Genomic DNA, 23,589 nt, shown 5'->3' with positions numbered 1-23,589 from the left:
TGAAACGAGCACATTCACTGTGGCCCTTTCATTTGAGCTACTTTTTAAGAATCTTGCCCCATGCATTTACCAGTAAGATAACTTCCCGATTGAAGAGATGCCTGCCATTTAAAGAGAAACCCTCCCACTCCTGGTGGAACTTACTTGATAGATAAGACTTCATTTGATTTTCCTTTAGTGACTGTTATACCTAACTGTTCCCTTATGCCTAACACCTCCCTTGTCTGGTTCTATGCATCCTACACCCTTCTGACCTATTCTATTGTGTGATCAATCTGATGATGTCATCACTCCCTTGCCGGAGGTTACCTCTCCATAGGTGCCCACAGGAACAGAGTCGCTATCTGATCCAGACCCTGGGGTGGATATGCAAGGGAGGATCTCATGAGGGGAGGCGTGGACAGGCACCATCAGGTGAGGCATGGTATCCCTCATTTCCCTCTCGGGATATCCTCTCCATTCCCCATGCCTTGATGGCATATTGTAACAACCCCCTTTAACATCCTGCAAAAGCTGTTGACAGAACTCATGAAAATTGTTCACCTAGTACAACGGCATGCATTGAGATGAGGAATAGGACTGGCATGAGAAAGAGTGTGAACCACAATGTGCAGTCTAGAGTTGTGAAGAATGTGATTGGTCCAAGATCTTCGTCAGCCTGGAGGCGGGTGTTTAAATCGGCTGCTGCGAAAGAAATGGAGAGACCTTCCTTTTCCAAGCGCCGGATTGGAGACCGAAGTGACACGCAGGTTGCAGTGGAGGGAAGATGGTGAACCCAGTCCGGGGACTAACCTCGAAGCCAGGCGAATGGAGGCCGTGAGAGAGGGAGCTGACCAAATCACTCCTGGCCGGTCGGGCAGACCAGAAAGCAGACAGGACCGAGAGCGGTGGCCGCAGAGCACTACCGGTGAGAGGAGAGGATCCGGGGCGAGCTCTAGATTGGCCGTGTAGTGAAGTGGTGCCAGTTGAATGTGAAAACGCCAGAAGAAGAAAGTTGCAGCAGGAACTGGAAGCCAGGAAAGGCTTTGTTCCAGTGTAAGGAGTGAGAACGCTCCATGCCACTGACTGGGGAAAGCCGGTCGAGTCCAGCGGATACTGAGGCAAGTACCTGAACGTGTGTGATTGGAATGAGGGAACGCATATGATGATGTCTGCAAACCCAGAGGGGAGAAGGGAACACCGACACTGAGGCAAAGAGACACTGAAAGAGTGAATTGGTTGCCAAGAGTAAGGAAGAGAGTAATCCTTAATGGAATGAGTGTGTTCTTCATCATCACAGTAGTTTGCCATAAAGTAACTTGGGGAAGACACAAGCCCCCTTGTACTGAATGAGAAAGATAGATTGCAATATAAAGTCCTGGCAGGAGAGTATACCAGATGAATTACGGATCTGGGTTCCACACCCATAAGGAACTTTATAAAGCTCCTGGCAGGAGCGTATACCAGGTGTTTTGGGGAGCTGGGATTCACACATAAATTGTGTAAAGGAACTGTACACAATAGAACCTGGCAAGGGAGTATACCATGTGTTTTGCAGATCTGGGATTTGCACCCAAATTGTGTAAAGGAACTGTACAAGCGAACATGGCAGGGGAGTATACAATGGGTTTTGCAGATATGGGATTTGCACCCAAATTGTGTAAAGGAACTGTACAAGAGAACCTGGCAGCAGAGTATGCCAGGTGTTTTGCTACTCTGGGACCCACACCCAATCTCTGTTATCTTGAAAAGAGAATCATACGGAAGACTCATGTCCTTAAGATTTGAATTTTATTAAATGTGGAAAAAGGTCTCGGGACAGGAGTCATTTCCCCGGGAGTGAGTTGCAATAGAAGCGGAGGGGGTGATCCTCTTGTGCTTTCAAGAACTCGGTTATTCTTTGAACTCTTATTTTGGTGGAGAGAATGCTTTGGAACTGTGAATATTATCCATTTGGAACTTTTGTTGGAGCTACAACTTTTTGTTGAACTTGGAACATTTGTGCACTTTCTAAGACAGACAATACCCTTCACACCTTAGAGTTAGTTTTCGAATGCGAGGGCTAGGGTAGGATTTCGGACGCAGGACATTATTGCTTTGGACACCTTGACACTTGACAGACCCTTAGTTTTGGTTGAGGCAGGGAAATACCTCTTAGAGTAGGGATAGTGAGGCATTTTCCAACTCCTTTATTGTTTAATAAAAGTTTAGACCAATCATCATGAGTTCTCTGTGTCCGCGTTCCAATCCTGGCTCCTCACAATTGGGATAAGAGGTTAAGTTGCATCTGGGAGCAGTCTGAAAAGAGTTTATTCCCTGCAGACATCTTGATTTGGTAACAATCCAAAAAGATGTGATTAATGCTTATGATGATTGCTTAAGTGTTACTTTACAAGCTGCACATTTTATTTGGTAATTTGAAGCTCCCTGAAATATAAAATGTACAGAAAGACAAACTCCTTGCCTGCCAGTATATGCCTGTTGTGACAAGTGCTTTCCAGTAAGCTTTACCTTGGACCAGTCTCCAGTCTTCCACTCATAGCAGGCCGTGTGGTCCTCACACTCCTCCACCTCATGGGGCCTGGTGGCGGCGTCACACTTTCCTTGAGAATTGGTGCAGGACACAGTCCTCCTTTTTGTGCCTCTGCCACAGTCTGCTGAGCACTGTTGTGAAAGACAGGAATTATTAGCATTGAGAGAGGGGCACAAACAGGGACTGGCACAAGCAGTGCCATTTACATGGCAGAAACAGGCCTGAACAGAAGAAACAGCAACCTGACACCATCATGGCGAGAATTGACATGAACACAAGAACCAGGCAGGGGCAAAGGCCGGAATGTCTTGAGCACACAGATGGCACAAACATGCATTAATAGGGGCATAAACATGGACTTGATGACACCAAATTCCCCACCTAAAAGACTTTATTATGCTGACAATAAATGCTGGGCCAGACATTGTTGCCTGATAAAGATCGGTATTTCTCACTTTTCCCACCAATTATTTTTACCACCATTTTACCACAAAAATGTTATATATTATGTCACATACTAGTGCCTTCAAAATTCGATGGATTGGCACTTGACTCAATCAATGCCAGTCATCGGTTTGAGAAGACTGAAAATATTGATAAAGCCCGTAAAGAGACGGTTAAGGCACTTGTGTGTACATTGTTGTTGGCACAGAGAGAAAACCTTGCACTTGAAAAATCTTCTAACAGGCCCCACTCTAGAATCTCATCCTCTCGGAGGTTGGAACCTTATCTAGAACGGTGCGCAGGAATCGGGCAGCGCAAGAACCTGGTACAAATAAAATGTCATTGCATAAAATTAAACATTATTGTAAGTAAGTGAAAGAGGTCAGAGACTGAGAGCTGCATTAGCCCAAAGGTGTTAGAAACACTTGCACTTCCTCTTTTTCTGCCCAGTCGACAAATTATTCTATAAGAGAACTGCAATACCTGTGTTACAAAATAGAGGATTTTTCAATTAAGGCCCACCTTATTTAAGGCTATTGCCTTTTGATCAGACTATAACATGGGCACTAGAGCTATACACCAAAAAGGCATTGAGCATCAGGAAATGCTCTGTTCTGGTTACCCTTAGGTCCCAATCAGAATGTATATAAAGACAGGTCTTTTATGTATATATACCATAGTCTTGTTGTATTCATTTCACTAAATTAATACATTTGTTTAAGGGTGTTTTATGGTATTGCTTGGATTGTTTTAATTGTTTGGTATAATGTATTTTGTGATACGTAGACTAATTATCTTGGATATAGGTCTTGCGTTTTTTTGTTTGTTTGCTGTAATCACAACTTGAACTTGGAAGTTTACAAAATTCACTGTTATTCAATTCTGAGTCAATTTGCAGTACAATAGGACTTTGGATCCCATATTAATTTGTTTCTTATCATAAAATTATATATTGAAATCAAGTAATATGATCAGAGTAGATAAAAGGGTCACGTGACAATGCATTTTAGTCCACCAAAGTATCACATGGCCCAATATCTCTACACCAGAGCCATCTTGGAGTTTCTCCAGTAATTTCAGTCTTCCAGTCTATTTTCATAATCCATTTCAAAGGACACTTGCAGGTCACACCTCCTAGTTATTACAATAGAATTAAGACACGTTTGTCAAATATGAGGCTTCTTGAAATACTCAATTTTCCCAAGATTTGATCAACACTGTTCTACATCAGCTGCTATGACACCCCCCTTCAGAGCTTCTCTCACATGACTTCAGAAAACGTGCTTAGACTTGCCAAGATAGCGACTACAGGAGTTGTGCAGCAGTCAATAAAATAAAGAAGTGAGAGCGCACCATGGTGTAATATTAGTGGAATGATAGGATGACTTGGAGTGAAGTAACCCTTTATGTGCAGCACACATGACTGCTTCAATAATAGGTGGTATTATTACCTATCTCGATATTGCTCATGATATAGAGGCTGAGATTACTCTGGAGCAGGGCTCTGCAACCTGTGGCTCGCCAGATGTTTTGGACAGCAGCTCCCATGATCCCTTACCATTGATACTTAGCTAGGGATGATGGGGATTGTAGTCCGAAACTTCTGGAGAGCCATAGGTTACAGAATGCTGCTCTGGATGGATCCAAACCCATGACCTGCTGGTTAAATACATATTGTAAAAGTGGGCGCTAAAGCCACTGAGCTGCCTTACAGTCTGACACGGGTGGGTGTGGAGATGAGGTGAAGGTAGGGTCTTGTGTGCAATGCGGAGAGGTATTTTGGAGGGTCTTTGAGAATCCTAGTTAACAGCAAACATTAAGGTGTAAATATGGCGGTGAAGGTCAGATTTGCAAAGAGGCCTTTGAGACCTTAAATTTAGCATTGCCAAAATGCCTTTCAGCAAATCCTCTGCTGACCTTGTGCTCAGAAGACTGCAAGGACCAACTGCTGAATTCTAATAAAGCAGGAGTGTCCTGCATACCATCTAGTTACACAACTTGCGGATCATCAAAAAAAAGGTATCACTTTAAAAACATGGCCAATTTTGGCACGGAAGGACTCGCTCTACTCACTTGTGACCATTCAGAGGCCTCCCAGATTGACCGGCAGTCCTGCCCATCGCAGCCTTGGACAGGTGCTGGTTTCGGGCCAATGCAGAACACGTCTCTGGTGGTGACATAGGTGCCATTCTGTAACTGGTAGATGCAGCTGACCTCCCGGTACTGCAAGCCTTTGTCACAGGTGGAAGAACATGTGCTCCAGTGACCAATCAACCATCTGCAAAAGAAAACACCAGCACACACATGTGATCAACAGTGCCTTGAAATCCCTATTAGTGTGCACTGCAAACATCTCCAACGTCATAAGTCAAGCTACCCTACAACTAAAAATTCCCAGAATCATGATCAGGGTTTCAGCCATGCTCATCTCAAGTCATCAAACATTTCACAATTAATTTTGCCTTAATTTGCCATATCTAGGGTTATGATAGGGTATTGTTTTGGGCACTGTTTAGAAGACAGCTTGGAAGCCCTATGAATATTAAGGGGGTGCTCAGCAGCACTTGGAGTATTGAGAGAGCACCTGGTAATGCAGGGAGCACTGAGCGGATACTCATGATCCATAGGAACTGTGAGAAGTGCTTGACAATCACATGCAGTGCTGGGCAGCTGCTGAAGGATTGCAGGGGTGCTTTGCAGTGTTACGATCAAATCCTGGTACCCCGACAGAAAAGAAAATTCAGACACTGATCATACGCTGCAGCATTTAAAGTTAAGCACAAGTCATGCCACAACTAATTAAAGGTAAAAAAAACATGTATTTGGTCACATCATACAAAGTTCATCATCAAACACTGTCTGTTGTTTCCGAAAGACATTGCAAAACCTAGAAAGTGAGTAGAAAACAATCTCAATCATTCCTCTCCCGCACACACTTGGCATCCTTACCATTCGTACATATAGCACTACAACAATGAGCAAAAAAGAACAAATACAGTAAGAAGTAATGTGGCTGGATAGCCAATAGGTCTTGAAACCCAAGATCTTAGGTCTCCTTTAATTAACTAGACATAGCTTAGATACGTCTTCAAAGTGCACATCGTGGTGTGCACCAAGACATTGATACATGGAGTACACTTGTGTACGAGCGCGATAGAAATAAAATATCAATTCAATTCAATTCAATTCAACAATGATCTCCTTCATGACACAGATACAGATGGAGAGTAGTCTTTGCTTGATATCGTCAACTCGAGTTTCGGCTATAGTGGTCCGCTAGCAGATAGTGGGATCAGCTCATCAGAACGACAAGCGATGGTGGGGCAGGAGAGCCTCTTGGCACTACAATGAAGGAACAATGAGAAAACTAAGTTGCCAGGCACAGTTATGAATGTATACAGACTACATCACAAAACTGGGCCACACATTACTGCAATTAAATGTGTTGCACGGTGGGGCCAAGTGCAGTTAATGTTAAAAATGGACTAGGACAAGTGCGGACCCCTCGCCAGAAGTGGTCACGGTGCCGGATAAAGAGGTTAGAAATCGCCGAGTAAAAGAGGGAAGGCCTGCATGGTCGATGCATGCTGGACGAGTGCCATGCAAGGAGCTGTCTTTAAAAGAGACAGGAGGGGGTGTCTGGTGCCTGCACTGGGTGGTGACTGTGAAGGGCTGCACAGGGGCAATACACTGGGCGCCATCCCAATCTTGCTTGAGAAGCTATGAACCCGTGTGCAGGGGGGTGGTTAGCTGAACGTGTACATGGCCTCATACCTGAGGTCTTAATCCTCAATGGATGGGTCCATGATGGGTGCTGGATGAAGGGCTTGATGGAAAAGTGCTAAAGTTATGGTGGTCGGCTTCACTAGGGTTGGCCTTGTTTTGAAGTACGAAAAGAAAACAGAGCAGAGGGGATGACTACGGTTGTCCCACTTGCAGAGTCAATTCCCCTTTCTCACCGGTTTGAGGGCAGATGCTGGTAGTCAAACGGGTGCTTACCTAAACTGAGGGCGCTTGGCTAAGCAACCCCCAACTAGGTTATCCCGACTCGGCGTTGTTACGAGAGGGGCTCGGTGTGTGGTCTGTCTCAGTTTCGTAGACTGGCCGACCTGGGCTCACTATCTTGTGCGTTAGGTCCGAGAGGAGAGAAATAAAAAGAGGACTGAATCCCAGACTCTGCTGCAAGGACTGGAGAGGAACTGCAGGTTGGAGTGACTTAATTTACATCGGCATCCATGTTGGAGGAAGCATGTTAGTCCAGTCATATTGCACACTGTAAATCACCATTAAGGCCGTTGTTGTGGGTCTGGAGGCGATGGATCCAAATGTGTTCTAATTTGTGCAATCTTCTGCCAATGGAGAAATTGAAGCGATCGCCCTTCACTTGATTGATGATAAGCCATTTTAAATCATCGGTGCTATGCCCTGCCTCCATATAATGCTGGACCAGGGGTGCTGTCTGATTGTGGGTACGGATGCCTGATCTGTGCTTGTTGATGCATGTAACGCCTTTCCTTGTGGTCATCCCTATATATAATAGGTCACAGGGGCATCTGATGCCATAGATGAAGTTGCTGCTTTGGCAGTTGGTAAACTGGTGCATTTCCAACCTAAAATCGTGGTGCACAAACCTGGTTGACTTGGAGGTAAATTGACAGAAACTACAGTTACCACAAGGGTAATGTCCCACTAGTGGGCTCTTATTGTGTCCCCAGGCAGCTTGTGTTTTGTCTCAAATAGGTAGTCTGTAGCTGAAATCTGGAGTGCACAAAATTATTCCGCACATTTCTCCCGCTGAGGGCAAATAAAGGAGGCTCTGTAGTGCACCCAGTGCTAGTCATCGGCTTCCAGTGCTTTTTAATCAGCTGCTTGACCTTTGTTTTGTGTCTTCAAAAGGTGGCGACACATAGTATCCGCTGTTGCTCTGTCTCTCTGATCCTGGGAGTCTGTAATCTGTCTCTGCCTGTAAACCGTGCTCTTTTGGCTGCCTGTTTGACAGACCTAAGTGGATAGCCTCATGATGTAAGTCTATTTGGGAGGGTTCGGGCGTGATCAGTGTAATAGTTAATAAAGGTACAATTCCGCCGAATCTGTAGGAATTGCCCATACGGGAGTTTGCCCTTGAGGGATTGAGGATGTTGGCTGGTGTGCAGTAACAGCGTGTTTCTGTCGATCTCTTTACAGAAGAGGGTAGGTTAGATTTTACACTCTTGTTGTCCAATGTTTAGGTCTAAAAAGGAAGTACTTTTTGATTGACATGACTGGCGAAAGTAAGATTGGGATTACATGGATTGAGCCAGTCCATAAATGACCTCAATCCTTGCATATGCCTCCTCCAAACAAAGAACACGTCATCAATGTAGCGCTTCCAATTTAATATGTGTTCTGTGTAGGGGTTATGGTCCCAAATGAAATGTTCTTCAAAATCGGCCATATACATAATGGCCAACGATGGTGCAAAAGCGGCTCCCATCGCTACTCCAGGCTTTTGAAGAAATAACTCTTTATTAAATTCAAAGAAAGTTGTTGCATAGGGCCATGTACAATAGCTCTAATGGGAAGCCTGAGGGAACCATGTGTGGTGCTGGACGGTTATCCAACACAACCTGTACAATGGTGAGCGCTGCACATTGTAGAATATTGGTGTACAGGGCAGTGATATCCAGTGAGATCAACAGATCAGTACTACTGTTGAAGTCCACGCCCTCAAACGCAGTAATGGCTGCCATGGTATCTTTCAAAAAAGAAGGTGCCTGCTCACCAAAATCATGCAAAAAATATTCAAACTATTTTCCAATCGGTTCCAGGCTGGGCCCGCACAAGGAGACAATGGGCTTCGTTACGGGCTTGGCGGTAGCCGTGCCTGTAGCACAGGCATGGCTGCCACCAAACCTGTGATTTTACCGGCACCTGCAAATGGGCAATTACTGGGTCATGCCGAGTTTGGTGGACCAGTAATTGCCCATTTGCGGGTGCCGGTAATAAGGGACTCCCCATCCCCATTCGGCCCCATAGGGCTGAATGGGAATGGGGTGATCGGATGCACCGGCACCGTTCATAACGGTGCCTGTGCATCCACGGGTTGGGCTTGCGGGTGCCGCACTGCCTGCCAGGCTGCCTCAGCATCCTGCTCTGTGCCATGGTCCTCTGATCCCTTTGACCCAACCCCCCCTCCCCTCACACTTCTCCTTGCAGGCGGATTTAACTTTCAAGTAGGCAGCTTACTGTCTGAAAGTTTAGATAATTTTTTTTATAAGCCTTCAGTTTATTCAAGTGTAAACATATTTTGCAAACATTTCAAGTTTTTTTGATAGTTTAAAATCGAAAATATATTTAAGTATAAACCCCTCTTTGTCCTTGTTTAGCCTTTTCTCAATAGCTGTGCAGGCAATGAGCCAGCATGACACCTTCCTGAGGCGCAGTCCTATTGGATAACCTCCAGCTTTCCCCACACACCCATCTATTTTTCAGCTGCAGTTGCATTTTTTCATGTGCTAATCCACAGGGCCCGCGGCCAAACACAGCAAAGAGCACGCGACTGCCAGCAACGCCATATCTGCTCTTATCTCGCATGTCCAATTGCTCAGCAGTGTGACAGGTGTCGAGCCACAGGATCCTTCTGTGGGGTGAGGCTGCAGGCCCGTTTCCTCTGAACGAGGGTGGATCCCGCCATGCGGTGCCACAAGCAACATTGGACCTCATTCCGACCCAGCCGGTATCCTGGCGGTAAATCCATTGCCACCGGATTAAGGGTGACAGAGCGACGGTGTTAATCCCCATTCATGGAGTCGCATAGGACTCCAGGAGGGGATTTGCCGTCATTACTAGCACCAGTATTGAATGACGGCTTTTTTTGCGGGTACGGCACCTGCCTTACCTCCAGCTTTTAGCTGCAGGTAACTCTGGTGCCCCAGCGGCACACCTGTAGTCATTTGGTCCGATAAAGTGCTGTTATCCATGAATCCGGCACTTTTCTACCCGACCGGCCGACTTAGAATGATGCCCATTGTAACTTTAGCCACAAACGCACAACATGTTTTCCAGTAATCGCCGCCAAAGCCTTTGCTAAATACAAATCCCAAAAAAAACCTCAAAGAGTGATACATCGGCGGTAACAAATATTTTTAATTGTGCAGTTTTTAGTCATACTTTGAGCACAGAGTAGAAAAGATATGTTCCCCAACATTACCTGCACGCCACACAACTCTGCCCTCCCAGACAGAGGTGTTGCTGGGTCTGGAAAAGATCTGGGGCTACACTAATGTCGGGACTCGGGGCTAGCTAGCCTTTTGGTTGTAGCCCCTGAGATTCTATCCTGGGCTACAACCAAAGGATCCAAGGCTATTGCCGCCTCAGCCCACCCCTAGCAACGCCTATGCCCCCCAGAGCCTGTTGATTAAGGGATGTGATCCTAAAATTAAAGAGGAACAGTGGGTGTGCTGCGTCGAGGATGGCAATGGTTCGAGAGGGCAACATATGCCTAATTATTTGGAGGCAGCGTGCATGCGTGCGATTCATTTGCATCCCCCTCACATCTGTAATGCTAAAGCAGGGTTCTGCAGCTCTCCAGATGTTTTGGACTGCAACTCCCATGTTCACTCACAATGAAATATGATTGTTTTGATTTATGGGAGGGCTTCATGTGGTGGATGCCTCACCCCTCAAGAAAGTATAAGGTGGACTCTGGGTACCTTGGGCTGTCCTTAATATCACAAAGTGCTAATGCTCTTGCTCGCTGTTATCGGGAAAGTCCAAGTGCAATTTAAATAGGAAATTATTTTAAAGGTTTCTAAAAACAGGAGACACTTCAGGTTTGATGCCTGCATTCACTGCTTGTTGAGAGCGGCCGCTTTGTGATAGAAGTCAGCCCTTCGTGAAATTAGAAGGCAGGCTCCGGGTACCTCCAGCTGTCCCTAATATCAAAAAGGGCTAATGTTAATAAACTATAATGATAAAAGTGCAAGGTCACGATTAAAAGTCAAGACATTATTCTGAATGCATTTTTAAAAATCTCAAAAATAGAGAAAGTGTTCACTCACAAACAGTAATTTAGATGCCTATATCTGTGGCTGACTGTACCATGCACAGCTCAGGAGCGGCAAGACATGGGTGGGCCGCAGACCTCAGTCCACTTGCAGTAAAGAATAATTTGAGTACTACCCCTCACCCGAAGCAGGCAGAAGTTATACTGTGGCCTGAGAATCTCCTCTAGCAGGAGGGAATGGCAGAAGGAAAAATTAAAAGGAGGCTTGAAGTTAGGGTACGGAAAATGAAAGAGAAGGAGGAAATGTTGCATCGCCCCTTATCTGGGCAAATACAAAGCCTCTACTGCTACCTGCCCCTGCGGGCAAAGAGTTTAGGAGAGTATGGAGAATGCAGGACTGTTGTACCGCTAGACCAGGCCACTTGACTGTGGCCTTGAAGGACCTGAAGTACTCCAAAGACCCATTGCTCTTAGAGTTAGAGAGAATGCCCTCCGCCCCGGCAATGCGCATGCTTCAAACTTTGACTTGCACATTGGGCACAATCCCTGAGGTACGTATCCATGAATACCGTCTGACCATGGCACCCAACCCAGTGACCGTGCTACACCGTCCACGTCCAGGCTGATCTGCTAAATTTGTATGGTGGACCCTTTACCAAGAATAACCAACTCAGAAAAGCATCCTGCACCTTAGGGGGCTGGTTGGCAGCATCCATCTTTATCATGTCCCAGATGCTGTGGAAATAATATGCAGGAGTGCAGAAGGCATTCACCGTAGGCAGGGCTAAAATGCTGGAAGCAAAGAGCTTTCTCCCCAGAGCAACAGGATTTGGCTCTGTATCCAGAGTTAAGGTTAGGGAAGGGAAGCCTTTGCCCCCGCAGCAGAAGCTTGGACAACCAAACTCTCCAATGTCGGATGGGCAAACAAAAACACATGGTCAGAGGGTATAGGCCTTTGTTTCCAAGTGAAGGCATTGTCCACAGCATAGCCAAAGCAGTCTTCCCCCATACAGGAAGCATAGGCTCAGAAATGGGCGGGTTAAGCTTAATAAATGCTTCCTTGCTCTAGAATGTCCATAAGGAATGTCCAGAGTGAGCAGTAATTGCTAGGTAGCCCACGGCATAGGTAATTGTGTGTTGGCGGAGCCCACTCACCTTGACTTAGCAATAGGATGGAGCTTGCACAGAATTAATCTCTGGAGCGGTGTCAAGACCATTGGCGGCCCAAAGGTTGGAAGCCAAGGCAGCCAGTCCCCAATAATGTTTGAAGAAGCGCACAGTGAAGTCTACAGGTTCACCTTCTTCAAGCAACTCAGAACCTCATCAAAGATCTGGTTTGACATAGTGTGGCGGGTCAGAGAAGTAGTCGGACACACTGAGGACAAGTTACCTTTCTTTAATGAAATTATAAGTAAAAGGCCTATCTTCCCCTATTACTAAAGGGATCACCCTGCCTATCTAAATTAACTATCGGTGCTCATCTCTCGTCAGGAAGTCCCAAACCTAACTGTACCTGACCCTACCACTAACGCAAATAACTCAAAATGGGCCAAAAGAAGGTCTCTCTTCTCTTGGCCGTCTCTCTTCTTCGCTGCCTTCCAGCGGCTTTCTCTTAAGCCTGTATCGTACATCCTGTGCTTATTGATACTCATAATGTCTCTGTTTAGAATACATCCTTTGTTCAGTCATCTTCCCCGAATACTCTTGAGACGTCCTTCATGCGTTCCTGCATATACATGTGGGCTTTATGACAATTTTCCTTGGAATACTTTCTCACCCTCGTGTCTTCAGTCATATATCTTTTATATTCTTGAGGGTTCATCTTCCTTGGATTTTGGGTGACATTAGGGCAAATATGGTTCCCCCCTCTCCTGGCTTCTTGGTACTGTATTGTCTCTTCTGATTCGGTTCCCTTAACAGTTTCTTTTCACAACACTTGTTACACTGATTTACGGTGGGCTCTAGGCTCGATCCTCCCTTTAATCTTCTGTACCTGCGGGTGTCTCCCTTCCTCCTAGGGTACTTGCTTCATCTTTTTATAGGTTTCCCATTCAGCGTTATTCATCTCACGTTGTATTGACTTCATATTACTCAATTCTGCTCATTTGCTGTTTGACTTTCATACTTGTGATTTTGAGACGTTTCTCTCTTTCTGCATTCTGGTATTCAGTTTCCCGATACCGCTTCTCTGGGTCTGGTGTCGCCAACGTCTCGCTCTTGGCTCCTCTGCAGCGGGATGCCATCTATGGACGTGGGCAAAGGGGAACTCGTAGCACTCTCTCCCATTGGGTGGTCTATGCATCGTTAGCTGGACCCATCGCCCAGCACGATGCAGCTGTGGTCACGCCACCACCAGGTACGGGTCTTCGTTCCCGTTCGGGCAATGGTTCTCCTGTTGCAGGATTCCTCGGGCTCTCCGGCATCTCACTCTGATGTTCCTCGCCTAAAAGTGATGGGCTCCACAAATTCGTTCTGTTCTGCTTCTCCAAAGTATACCATGCTCTCTTCCACCCCAAGAGCTACTCAACCCAGTTATTCAAATGCCACTTTTTAAAGAGACATAGCATTTTCCTTTGTAAGGCTGGTTTGTTCCCACATTGCTTGAAACCAAATATAAGGATGACAGATTAGTCTTCATAACTGGCAGTACCATATAGGCAGGATCTAGGGAGTTCCCCATCAGAGTGGAAGCCTGCATCCCCTAAGGAGGAGTACCTGAAATTGAGGTCTCACTTGCTGGGACCCCTAGGGAGATTCCTGCAGGGTGGGCTCGCCTACATAGCCTTGACGTTGAAGCTGCAAATGGCGGGTCCTAAGCAAGAATGTTTTGCATTTTTTGCCATGCCATAACTCCTCCCATTAATCTAGTGTTAAGAGCCTGTGCGGAATGATCATCTGTACCAACATAGCTGGTGATTTCTCTGACTCTTAGGCAACATCCTGGGACCAGGAGTGATGGCAGTGTTTCCTTGAGGAAGAATGATATGATATGATATGATTTGGCATTTATAAAGCGCCTATACACAAGTGTTTCAAGGCGCAACGAGGCAAGGGGGGGGAACAAGGGGAGGACAGACAACGATCTTACTAGGCCAGGTCTCATTCAGATCGCGCAAGTGCATGGGAAGGTGGAAGGAGGAAAATGCGGGGGGCTGGGGAGGGGACAGTGCAGTACATGGGATAATAGTATAAATAACAATAGGTGAAAGTACAGCCAGCAGGTGGCAAGGGTAAGTGCAGCCTTGTGAACAATGCAGAGGGTTTTGAACTTAATCCTCGCAGCCACTGGGAGCCAGTGCAGAGATTTCAGTCCTGGAGAGATACAGTCCCTGGGCTTGAGGCCAAGGACAAGTCTCACAGTCCTGTTCTGGATGAGTTGCAGAGGGCGGAGAGTAGAAGCAGGCAGATTTAGAAAGAAGCTGGTGCAATAGTCCAGCCTGGAGAGAACCAGAGCTCTGGAGACAGCGAGCCTCTGGTGGAAGGAGAGGAAAGGAAGAATACCTCTGAAGAGTGAAGCTGGTAGTGTGACTTCTTAGAGGTGTCAGAGATGTGAGGAGAGAAGGAGAGTGTGGAGTCGAAGATGACCCTGAGGTTTTTAGCCTCACAAGTGGGAGCAGGAAGAGGGCCAAGAGAGGCTGGCCAGAGAGTGACAGGAAAGGAAGGAGTGGGTGTGCCGATGAGGAGAATCTCAGTCTTACTGGCATTAAGGCAGAGATCATTGGCGGCACACCACTCCTGGATGGCGGACAGTCAGAGATGAGAGGGGGAGAAGAGGTGGCTGAGGGTAGCCTGAAAATGAGCTGAATGTCATCCGCATAGCACTGGAACTTGGGGCAGAGCGCTGCAATGCGGTGGGCAAGAAGTGCCAGGTATTGGTTGAACAGCCAGGGGGAGAGGTTAGACCCTTGGGGAACACCACAGGTAGAGATATAGATAGAGGATAGGGAGGACCCAAGTTGAACCTGGGAGGGTCGATCAGAGAGGAAAGAAGTCAGCCACACCAGGGCCTGACCGGTGATCTCGCGGTTATCACGGAAACGGTTGAGCAGGATGGCATGGTTGACCGTGTCAAAGGCAGAAGGGAGATCAAGTAAGATGAGGACACAGGGGGTCAGGTAGAAAAATAACTCGGTGAATGAGACTCCTGTGCTCTTTTTCTTCTTTTTTCTCTGCCTCCTTGTGGGGCCTTTATTTCTGTGGTTCCTTTGACTCTCTTGTTTCAACCTGAAGGATTGTATTCAGAGTGGAAACCTGGTTCTTCTACAGGAAGCACGGAAAAACGAAAACTTTAGAATTAAAAAGCTATCAACATTCTGAAATACGCATAGCTGGAAATGAGAAGACACCAAACCCGTGTGCGTCAGCTGTGTAAATGGTAGAACATTATTTCACAAACACGCCTTTTCATTTATTCATGCCTGTCTACGCGCCCAGTGTCCTAATAGTTGATAATGCAACAGTCGGACGGGCTATTGAAGAACTTTGGCCCTCCCAGAGACTAAAAATGGGAAATTAGTGGGACTCAAAGGATGTGATTCTAATTTGAAAACGGAGACATCGGCAGGTGAGGACAGTGGCCAGGATGCCAATATTCCAACACATCTTGAAATAATGGACAGAACGGTACACCTTTTGGTGTGCCGGTGTGAAAAGAGGAAGCACCCAGACTACAAACATCTTCTTGTTTGTACACGTGGGAGTGACATCACTGTATCTTGATTAAATGGGGACGATGGGTCTCAATTTAACACAATTGAGAGTGACCGCAAACTGAATATGGTTATAATGCGAAAAGGAAGCCTCATAGAAGAAGACACACATGAACTCCAGAAAATAAAATGAAAGTTAATTAGATTGCGAATTTACAGTGGCCAATCAGACACTTTTCTTCCTTTGATTTCTCAGAGAAAGAACACTATAGTTATCGCCAATATTTGTGAAGGTTTATTCGGTAGTGTATTAATTTTCCAAAGCACAAAAAGGATCATTGTTACTGGCAGGTAACAAGACAACCTGTCATGGAGTTGGATTTGTCTGAGTAGACATACAGGACATGTGAAAACCGACCGACTACCCCTTCCCTTTTGCACAAACTGATGGGAAACATGGAACAGATGTAAGAACATGTAACCAGTGATCATCCTAAACCAACCCGATCAATTTAAGACACCATTTTATTTCATCAAACCAATGTTAAGATTAACACATATTCCTTGCTGCATGTATATCAAATAACTTTGTGCAAAATACACCGATATGCAATTCATCCCTAAAAGTGCAAACAGCACAAACAGGGTTAGCATGAGAGGGAAGCGTGTCCACCTGGGATATATCATTTTGCTGTGTAGGGGACAAGGAGACAATTATTCTAAAGCAAGGTGGTTTTATGGAGTCGATGGTGATCTGGTAATTGTCATTGAGCCCACATTGAATTCCTTTATGCATTGGCTGACAAGGTTGGGATTGTTGATAGCTGATCTACTGTTAACTGTGCCTACTGGTAGAGATATGATTTCTGATTTCTTGGGTGGGGGAGAGATTGTAAGTTTGTGGGGGGTTAGGCTCTTGTATGGTAGTTAAGGCTACTCTGGAATTTCTGGGGGAGGGGACACGATCGGAACCTTGGTAGCCTTTCTGAGGTTATGTACATTCCTCAATGGAGCAGTGTTCTGAGGATTTTCCTTGGTTCTTGGCATTAGTTTATTTTCTGAGTGGGTTAAGGGTTAAGATGCTTTGAAGGTTAAAGGTCAGTAGGAGGTTCTCGCTGTCCTCAAGGAATCTGATGAGTTCACTTAGTCTGTCATAAAGTGCAACGGCTTCTAATATAATTATAATTGGTTATTTATAACACGCTTAATACCCAGAGGTTTCTAAGCGCGGACCTGTGGATTGAACCTGCGTTGCTCTGTGTCTTGCTTCCAAGGCATTGCCCCTGAACTATCCTCCAGAGACGGATGGTTCCTTTATTGTATATGTTTATGATGAGAGTCTCTTTTTTGACTGGTGGGATGCTTGTGTCCCAGGATAGTCCTGCGTTTATCATGGTTTTCAGAAAAATTATTGAAAAGGCTTTTTAGGCTCATTTGCCAAAAATTAGAATGTCAGAGCCCAATTCTTTAATATAAAACCCACAATAGTGTAATTATGGGGGAGGGTGGGCAGATCTTTTTGAAATATTTACGTCCATTTTTACAAGTAAGTTTAGGTGGAAAGTTTATGTAATTGCAGTTCTCAAGGGTTCTGTGGTGATTGTTATCAATTTCATTGAATGGTTGTTCCTGAGATGGTTTGGGCCGAGTGGGGGAGCTGTGAGCGATAATGCAGGGTCTTATGGGTCAGGTGAAGTTGTTAAAAGCAGATCATGCAGAGTAGATGATACGATATCTTAGCGTTCAGATTCAATTTTCTTAAATGCAAGTTACATGAAGATTAAATATAACAGTGATAGTACAAGAGCTTAGGGGCCACCAGTGTTAGTACAAGAGCTTAGGGGCCACCAGTGTTAGTACAAGAGCTTAGGGGCCACCAGTGATAGTACAAGAGTTTATGGGCCACCAGTGTTAGTAGAAGAGCTTAGGAGCCACCAGTGATACTACAAGAGCCTAGGGGCCACCAGTGATAGGACAGGAGTTTAGGGGCCACCAGTGTTAGCACAAGAGCTTAGGGGCCACCAGTGACAGTACAAGAGGTTAGGGGCCACCAGTGATAGTACAAGATTTTAGGGGCCACCATTTTTAGTACAAGAGCTTAGGGGCCACTAGTGTTAGTACAAGAGTTAAGGGGCCAGATGTGATTTTTTTAAATGCAGGTCTCATGCAGCAGTAACACAGGGCCTTATGGGCTAAATTCAATTTGTATAAGTGCAGGTAAGACGCAGATGAAATATACAAGCAATAATGCAAGGCCTTAGGCACTTGATTAATTGTTTTAAATGCACGCCAGATCAGGAAAAACACCCCACAAACAATACAGGGCCCTGGGGGCCAGATTCATTTTGCTTAATGTGTCGTTCTCAGGATACTTTTTTTCAGGATTTCTGCAAAAAATCAAGGTGACATTTATTAAACACGGCTTTTGGGGGCATCACTTAAGTTGGGCCGTGACCCCCTTGCAGATTTTTTCTTCAATCCTCGGCCATAGGTGGGTTTGGCCAGAATGTGTCCCATCGGACAAGCAACTCGAAGTGTGATTGCTAATAGAAGGAGTTTGAGAAGATTGGTGGCAGTGAGGTGTCGCAGGGGGTGCGGGTGAGAGGGTCTTATTGTGGAATGGAGTAAGACCTTCAGAAGATATTGCTATAGTAATGTTTCCTGACGAATGGGAAGTGATGGTTGAGTTGGCATTTCAATTAGGCTGGTGCTTCTTGAGTACAGGATGCTCCAAATATGAAGAGCAGGATGACAAGTAGTGGTACAGAAGACAGGCCCCACTGGTCAATCGCGTTTTAAGGTTAGACAATAAATGTCAGATATAAAATGTTCATTCGCTCCTACTCAAAAGTGAAGTCAACAATTGAGAGAGTTAAGGTGGTGGTGTGGAGAAAGGGGTCCTTCGTAAAAGGATCTCCATGATTTGAGGTGAGGAACAACTTGACTCACCAATGTGCAGAGTTAACTCTACTGCACAAAGGGCCAACGCGCCCATCCTGTGAATCTTAGCGTTATTATTTATGCATTGGTGGATGAAGGAGGCAGAGTGTTGACCCGTCTAGATCCAGGAACAGCTGGGAATTTCAATGGGCCACAATTTATTTATTACATAATAGCTTAGGAAACAAATAGATTCCCGACTCATTAAGTATCATGTACCTAATTGTAGGTATTGAGGGCTAAATAATTGTGGACACTCCATCAGTTAGTCATAAAGAGCAAAGGATGAATTGGGAGACGATTAGGAAGTTGCGTAGAACGAATACATTTGTAGTACGTGCTGAAGCTTGGAGTAAGATTCTGGAAATGGCCCGGTTGATTCCACATGACGCCTTCATACTGTGCAAAGGAATGAGTGTCCCATGCAGTTGAATTCACTGGGAGGGCTTACGTAAGGGGTCTGCAACCTTTAGCTCTCTAGAGGTTTTCCACTAAAACTCCCATGAGCTCTAGCTAGCATAATTAATGGGGGATTGTGGGAGTCACAATCAAAAACATTTCGAGCTCCACAGGTGGCAGACCACTGCTTTAAGTGATTATGTGTGAAAAAAAAGGTTTTATGGTGTCTTGCGCCCAGGAATGATAAGGGGTAACTAGCTATATGCTGTGATTACTCAATCTGTGTACGTTTAAAGAAGGGAGCAAAAGGGCCTTGCCAATATCATGTTCACTGGGTGATAGATATGGTACAAGGAACACCAATAACACTTAGTCCTATTTGCTTTACTCAACCATTACAACTGCTATTATTAAATCCCTGAAAGTGTGGCATTTAAGCAGCATGCCGGTGTCACTTAGTTGGCCGCTACTGTTTCTGCAGTGGAAACCGAAGGCAAACACGAAGGCAGGGGTTACGTGTAGTAGACCTGATCTAAGCAGGCCAGCTATTCCTCTTCCCAGAAAGCATCAACCCGCCTGAGAAAACCAAAGATACACATATGCCAAACAGATGTGCTTAGATCCCCGGGGACCACAGGAGACAGAATTAGACTTAGTTAAGTTCCAGTTCATTACCCATAGAAGTTATTTAGGATCCCCCTGCTATCAACGCAATGTCAGGGATTGTGAAGCTTGTACCAAGCACTGATGGGTTCAGACGCGGAGATTACTCCGCAGTCATATGCTGGGCACGAGTCCAAATTACATGTTGCTAAAAAGGCAAGTCTTATACTGCACGACTGGACGTGATCCGCTGGATGTGGTGTGCCCTTACTCAAAGGGAGCGCAGGCTCCATGAGGCAAGTCTGGCTAGGATCAGCATCTGGCACCTCTGGCAGAGTATGGGCAAAGTAATAACTCGTAAGCAGTTGACTTACATAACTAGCACTGTCGCAACTCAGGGAGTCTTGAAATGCAATCTTCCATATAACAGGTTGCCTGATGAAGTACCCGTCTGTCAGTGTGTGTGTCCATCACAGCACATGATACGTGCGACTGTTTAAATTTGTGTGTCTACTGTGAGACAGGCATGGTATCAAGAGAGAGACAGACTCAAAGATGTTCGTTTCAAAACCTTTATTTACTAAGTTTCCTGGGTTGGTTCAATGCCTAACTGGCCCTAACTCTATAGGGATAGTTCCCTTAACTGATGTGTCTAAGGGCTGTCAATGTCTGATAGTCCAAAACAAATGTCTGTCTGTGTCTAGACCTATGCTTGCTCTCACACTTTGACAAAATGTGTTAGGAAGTCCCTTAAAAGAAAAATATAATGGTTCTACAAAAACTAGGAAACCAAGGTTGGTTTCAGGTGGTCTTCTCACCAGGTGTAGGTTGGTCAGCTTCACAAAAATGAGTTCAATCAAAAAGGGCTGTTCATAAGACCTTCTCCACAGAACTCGCAGCAGTCTTACACTTTCAATGGGCCTCATTACGAGTTTGGCCAAACTCGCTACCGGCCTTGGCACCCGAGAATGGGCCATTCCCGGCCCATTACGAGATGAATGGGCCAGTAATTGCCCATTCGTGGGTGCCGGTATGGCCGGCCTCCCGATCCCCATTCTGCCCCATAGGGCAGAATGGTGGTCGGGAGCATGGTTGCACCGACACCATTAATAACGGTGCCGGTGCAATTACGAGTTCTGCTTGTGGGTGCCGGTCTGCACGCCAGGTCAGCAAACGCGTGTAGTCCAGCACCGGCAAGCAGAACTCGTAATGTGGCGGAGAGGTAAAAACGGACTATCGGCGCTGTTGTTGCCTTTCTGCCACATTCGTAATGAGGCCCAATGTCTTAGGTTCCTTGGGATTCCCTTCACCACGATTTAGCTCCTCCAAGTTCAAAACACAACCAAAAGAAATATACGTAGTTCCTCTCCAAGCTTCTCGCGGTTCCCTTCCCCAAGCTTAGGCCCCTCTTCCCCAAGCTTCAGTATCACAAAATAATAGGTATTCCACTTTGTTAGGCCTCTCAGGGTTCCTCTTCCCCAAGCTTTGGCTCCCCTTGGATTAAAACACAAGTTCAGCTCGTCAGGGTGTACATTTCCCTTTGTATACAGTTCTTTTATACCTGTTTCACTTGTGGGGTACAATCAGAGACTTTCTCTGATCTGTAACCCCTCTCTTTATTCCTTGCTCTTCCTTTTAAACCTTTCACCGTCAGGTGCTTCCTGCACCCCTTCTTGTTCTCCTTTGCTTCCTTGGTTTCCTTCTCATGCACAATTGCACCATCCTTGCTCTCTCGTGCACACTTGCACCTTTCTTGCTTTCTCGTGCACACTTGCACCTTCTTAATGTCCTTACTTTTCATCTGCGTCGCTAGCGCCTTTACCTTCTGTTGCTTACCTTACCTATATTCTTGCGCTTTCTGGCTTTTCCATATTTCCATTCACATTTCCGCTCCTTGCCGCTCTACACGCTTTCTCTCGCTTCTTTCACCTTTTCAGTTTGTGACGCTTTACAAGCTTTCTCTCGCTTTTCCACTCCGTGCCGCTTTATCACATGCGTCTTTCTCCCGCTCTGCTCCAGTCAATCACAGGCTCCCGAGTTTCTCACTCACTGACATGAAACTCACCGGGCAGCATTGTGTTGACAAGCGGTCCCTCTGGTTACACAGGGTTGAGGTCAGGGTCTCACCATCTGCCCTCCAGACATCCTTGGGACAGGCACAAGTCCCAAGGGAACAAGCACTTTTCTGACAATCAGCAGCAGGATGCCTCACACCAGCTCCTTGGTGGCATGGCTCCCTAGCCAGGCTGCAGCCCCTTCTCACCACTGGGCCAGCGTCTTGGCATGCCGTTCTCCTCCAAGCTTCGGACCCTGCTGCTCTCTGCTCCTCAGTCTCTCTGGTCCTGGCACCATCCCCGGCTCGCTCTCTGCTCTGTGAATAACCACACCTTTTAGAATTGAACAAACAGACAAGTAGAGTCCGGTGTGAGTGGTTATTATGAAATGCCTGACCCTGCCTGGGGCTATTAGTGGGACAACTTGAGTTCTTTTTATAGTAGGTTTCCTTTGCTGTGCACATGTTGCTTCTTTGGATAATCTTCACTGATTTTAGTTTCATCTTCCTTGTCTCAGAAACACAAGTCGTGCAGCAGCTAACGAGAGTCCTCGAGATGACACAAAACTTGTTCCGGCAACTGTGCTTGGATAAACCAATCATCTAAGCATCGGAATACAAAGAAGCCCGCTCTTCTGAGGTGGGCTGATACTACCACCATCAACTTTGTAAATGTCCTGGGTGCGGAGATCAAGTCAAATGGGAGCACATTGAATTGGTAATGTGCATCCCCCAATGACAAACCTGAGGAAACGCCTCTGCTTCTGATTGATTGGCACATGAGAGTAGACTTTCTGGAGGTCTAGCGACACCAGCCAGTCTTGAAGCTGTAGAGCCTGGAGAATTTCCTTCAATGTCACTGTCTTTAATTTGTCTTTTCTCAGATACTTGTTCAAGTCTCTGAGGTCCAAGGTGGGACAGAGGCAACCCCCCCCTTCTTGAGAACCAGGAAGTAACAGGAGTACCAGCCCAAACCTACCTCCTGGGCTGAAAGTGGCTCCACTGCTTCCTTCAGAAGAAGGCCTGCAGCGCTTCCTAAAGCTCCCCCTCCAGTTGGCAGAAGAGAGGAGGGCATGTCTGGTGGTATTCTTCCTAATGGGAGACAGTAGCCCCATTCGATCAGTTGGAGCACCCAGGTTTCGGAAATGCCTCCCTCCCATTTGTCCAAGAATCCAGAGATTCTCCCTCCAACTGGCGAAGTATGACAGGAGACCTCACAGAGGCTTCAGAGGCGCTACAGATGGCAGCTGCCAACTCCTTGCTCCACCCCTGCCTCTACCCGGTCGTGGAAATCTGTGCTGACCTTGTTTGGTTTGAGGATCTTGCGCCCTTTCTAGAAAAGTGTAGTACCTCCTGTACGTGTGGTCTGACTTGTGGTGTCGCCCCTTGGGTTGGCTATTTCCCCTTAGCTTTTTAACATATATGTTCTTCGGCTTGCCAGACTTATTCATTCACATGGGTGTCCGTTTTACATCTATGTGGATGTAATGCAGCTGATTCTAAAAATTGATCGGGAGCAGGACCTCTGGGCTTTGAAACTGAGAAACTGCCTTGATGACATAGACAGGTGGATGAATTCCATCTGGGTCAGCCTCATTGCTGGTAGGACTGAGACAATGGTACTGGGGCGGTCAGAAGCAGCTCAGGCAATGTGGACTGCCGACTACTGGCCTTCCTCACTTGTCCCTCTGCCGGTCCCGGTGTTGGTTGTTAAGAACCTAGGGATTAAAGTGGCTCTTGCAGGTTGCTGCTTGGCGTAGTTCAGGGCATCTTAAATAGAAGATCTTGTGGAAAATCAGCCAGTTAATTCCAGTGAATTTGTGTACTCTTGTGTTCTCGGCACTGCTCTCCCAGCCTAAATTCCTGATGCAATGCCTCCAGGTATTGCAGAATTCTGCAGCACGTTTAACTACCGATCATCCTAGATGTTCTCGTGTAACTCTGGATCTTCAGAGCTTTCACTGGCTTCCCGTGGATGCACAAATCAAGTTTAAGTCCATGTGCA

General features: G+C 46.1%; 1 protein-coding gene across 3 annotated transcripts in view; it reads right to left on the bottom strand.

Annotated features, from left to right (window-relative positions):
• ADAMTS17 (ADAM metallopeptidase with thrombospondin type 1 motif 17) overlaps positions 1 to 23,589 on the bottom strand; it is a 1,111,828-nt gene that overhangs the window by 57,026 nt on the left and 1,031,213 nt on the right. For all 3 annotated transcript variants that reach the window (XM_069625034.1, XM_069625036.1, XM_069625035.1), the window contains 2 exons: positions 5,030 to 5,234; positions 2,491 to 2,643 (listed from right to left, as the gene is read on the bottom strand). In XM_069625034.1, the coding sequence (XP_069481135.1) occupies positions 2,491 to 2,643; positions 5,030 to 5,234 (358 nt within the window). The remainder of the gene's footprint in view (positions 1 to 2,490; positions 2,644 to 5,029; positions 5,235 to 23,589) is intronic.

The sequence above is a fragment of the Ambystoma mexicanum genome, chromosome 11, assembly GCF_040938575.1.
Source record: "Ambystoma mexicanum isolate Mex_15411 chromosome 11, UKY_AmexF1_1, whole genome shotgun sequence".
Lineage (NCBI taxonomy): Eukaryota > Metazoa > Chordata > Amphibia > Caudata > Ambystomatidae > Ambystoma > Ambystoma mexicanum.
The sequence above is the reverse complement of the archived record's forward strand: the minus strand, read 5'-3'. Positions and strand labels throughout refer to the sequence as shown.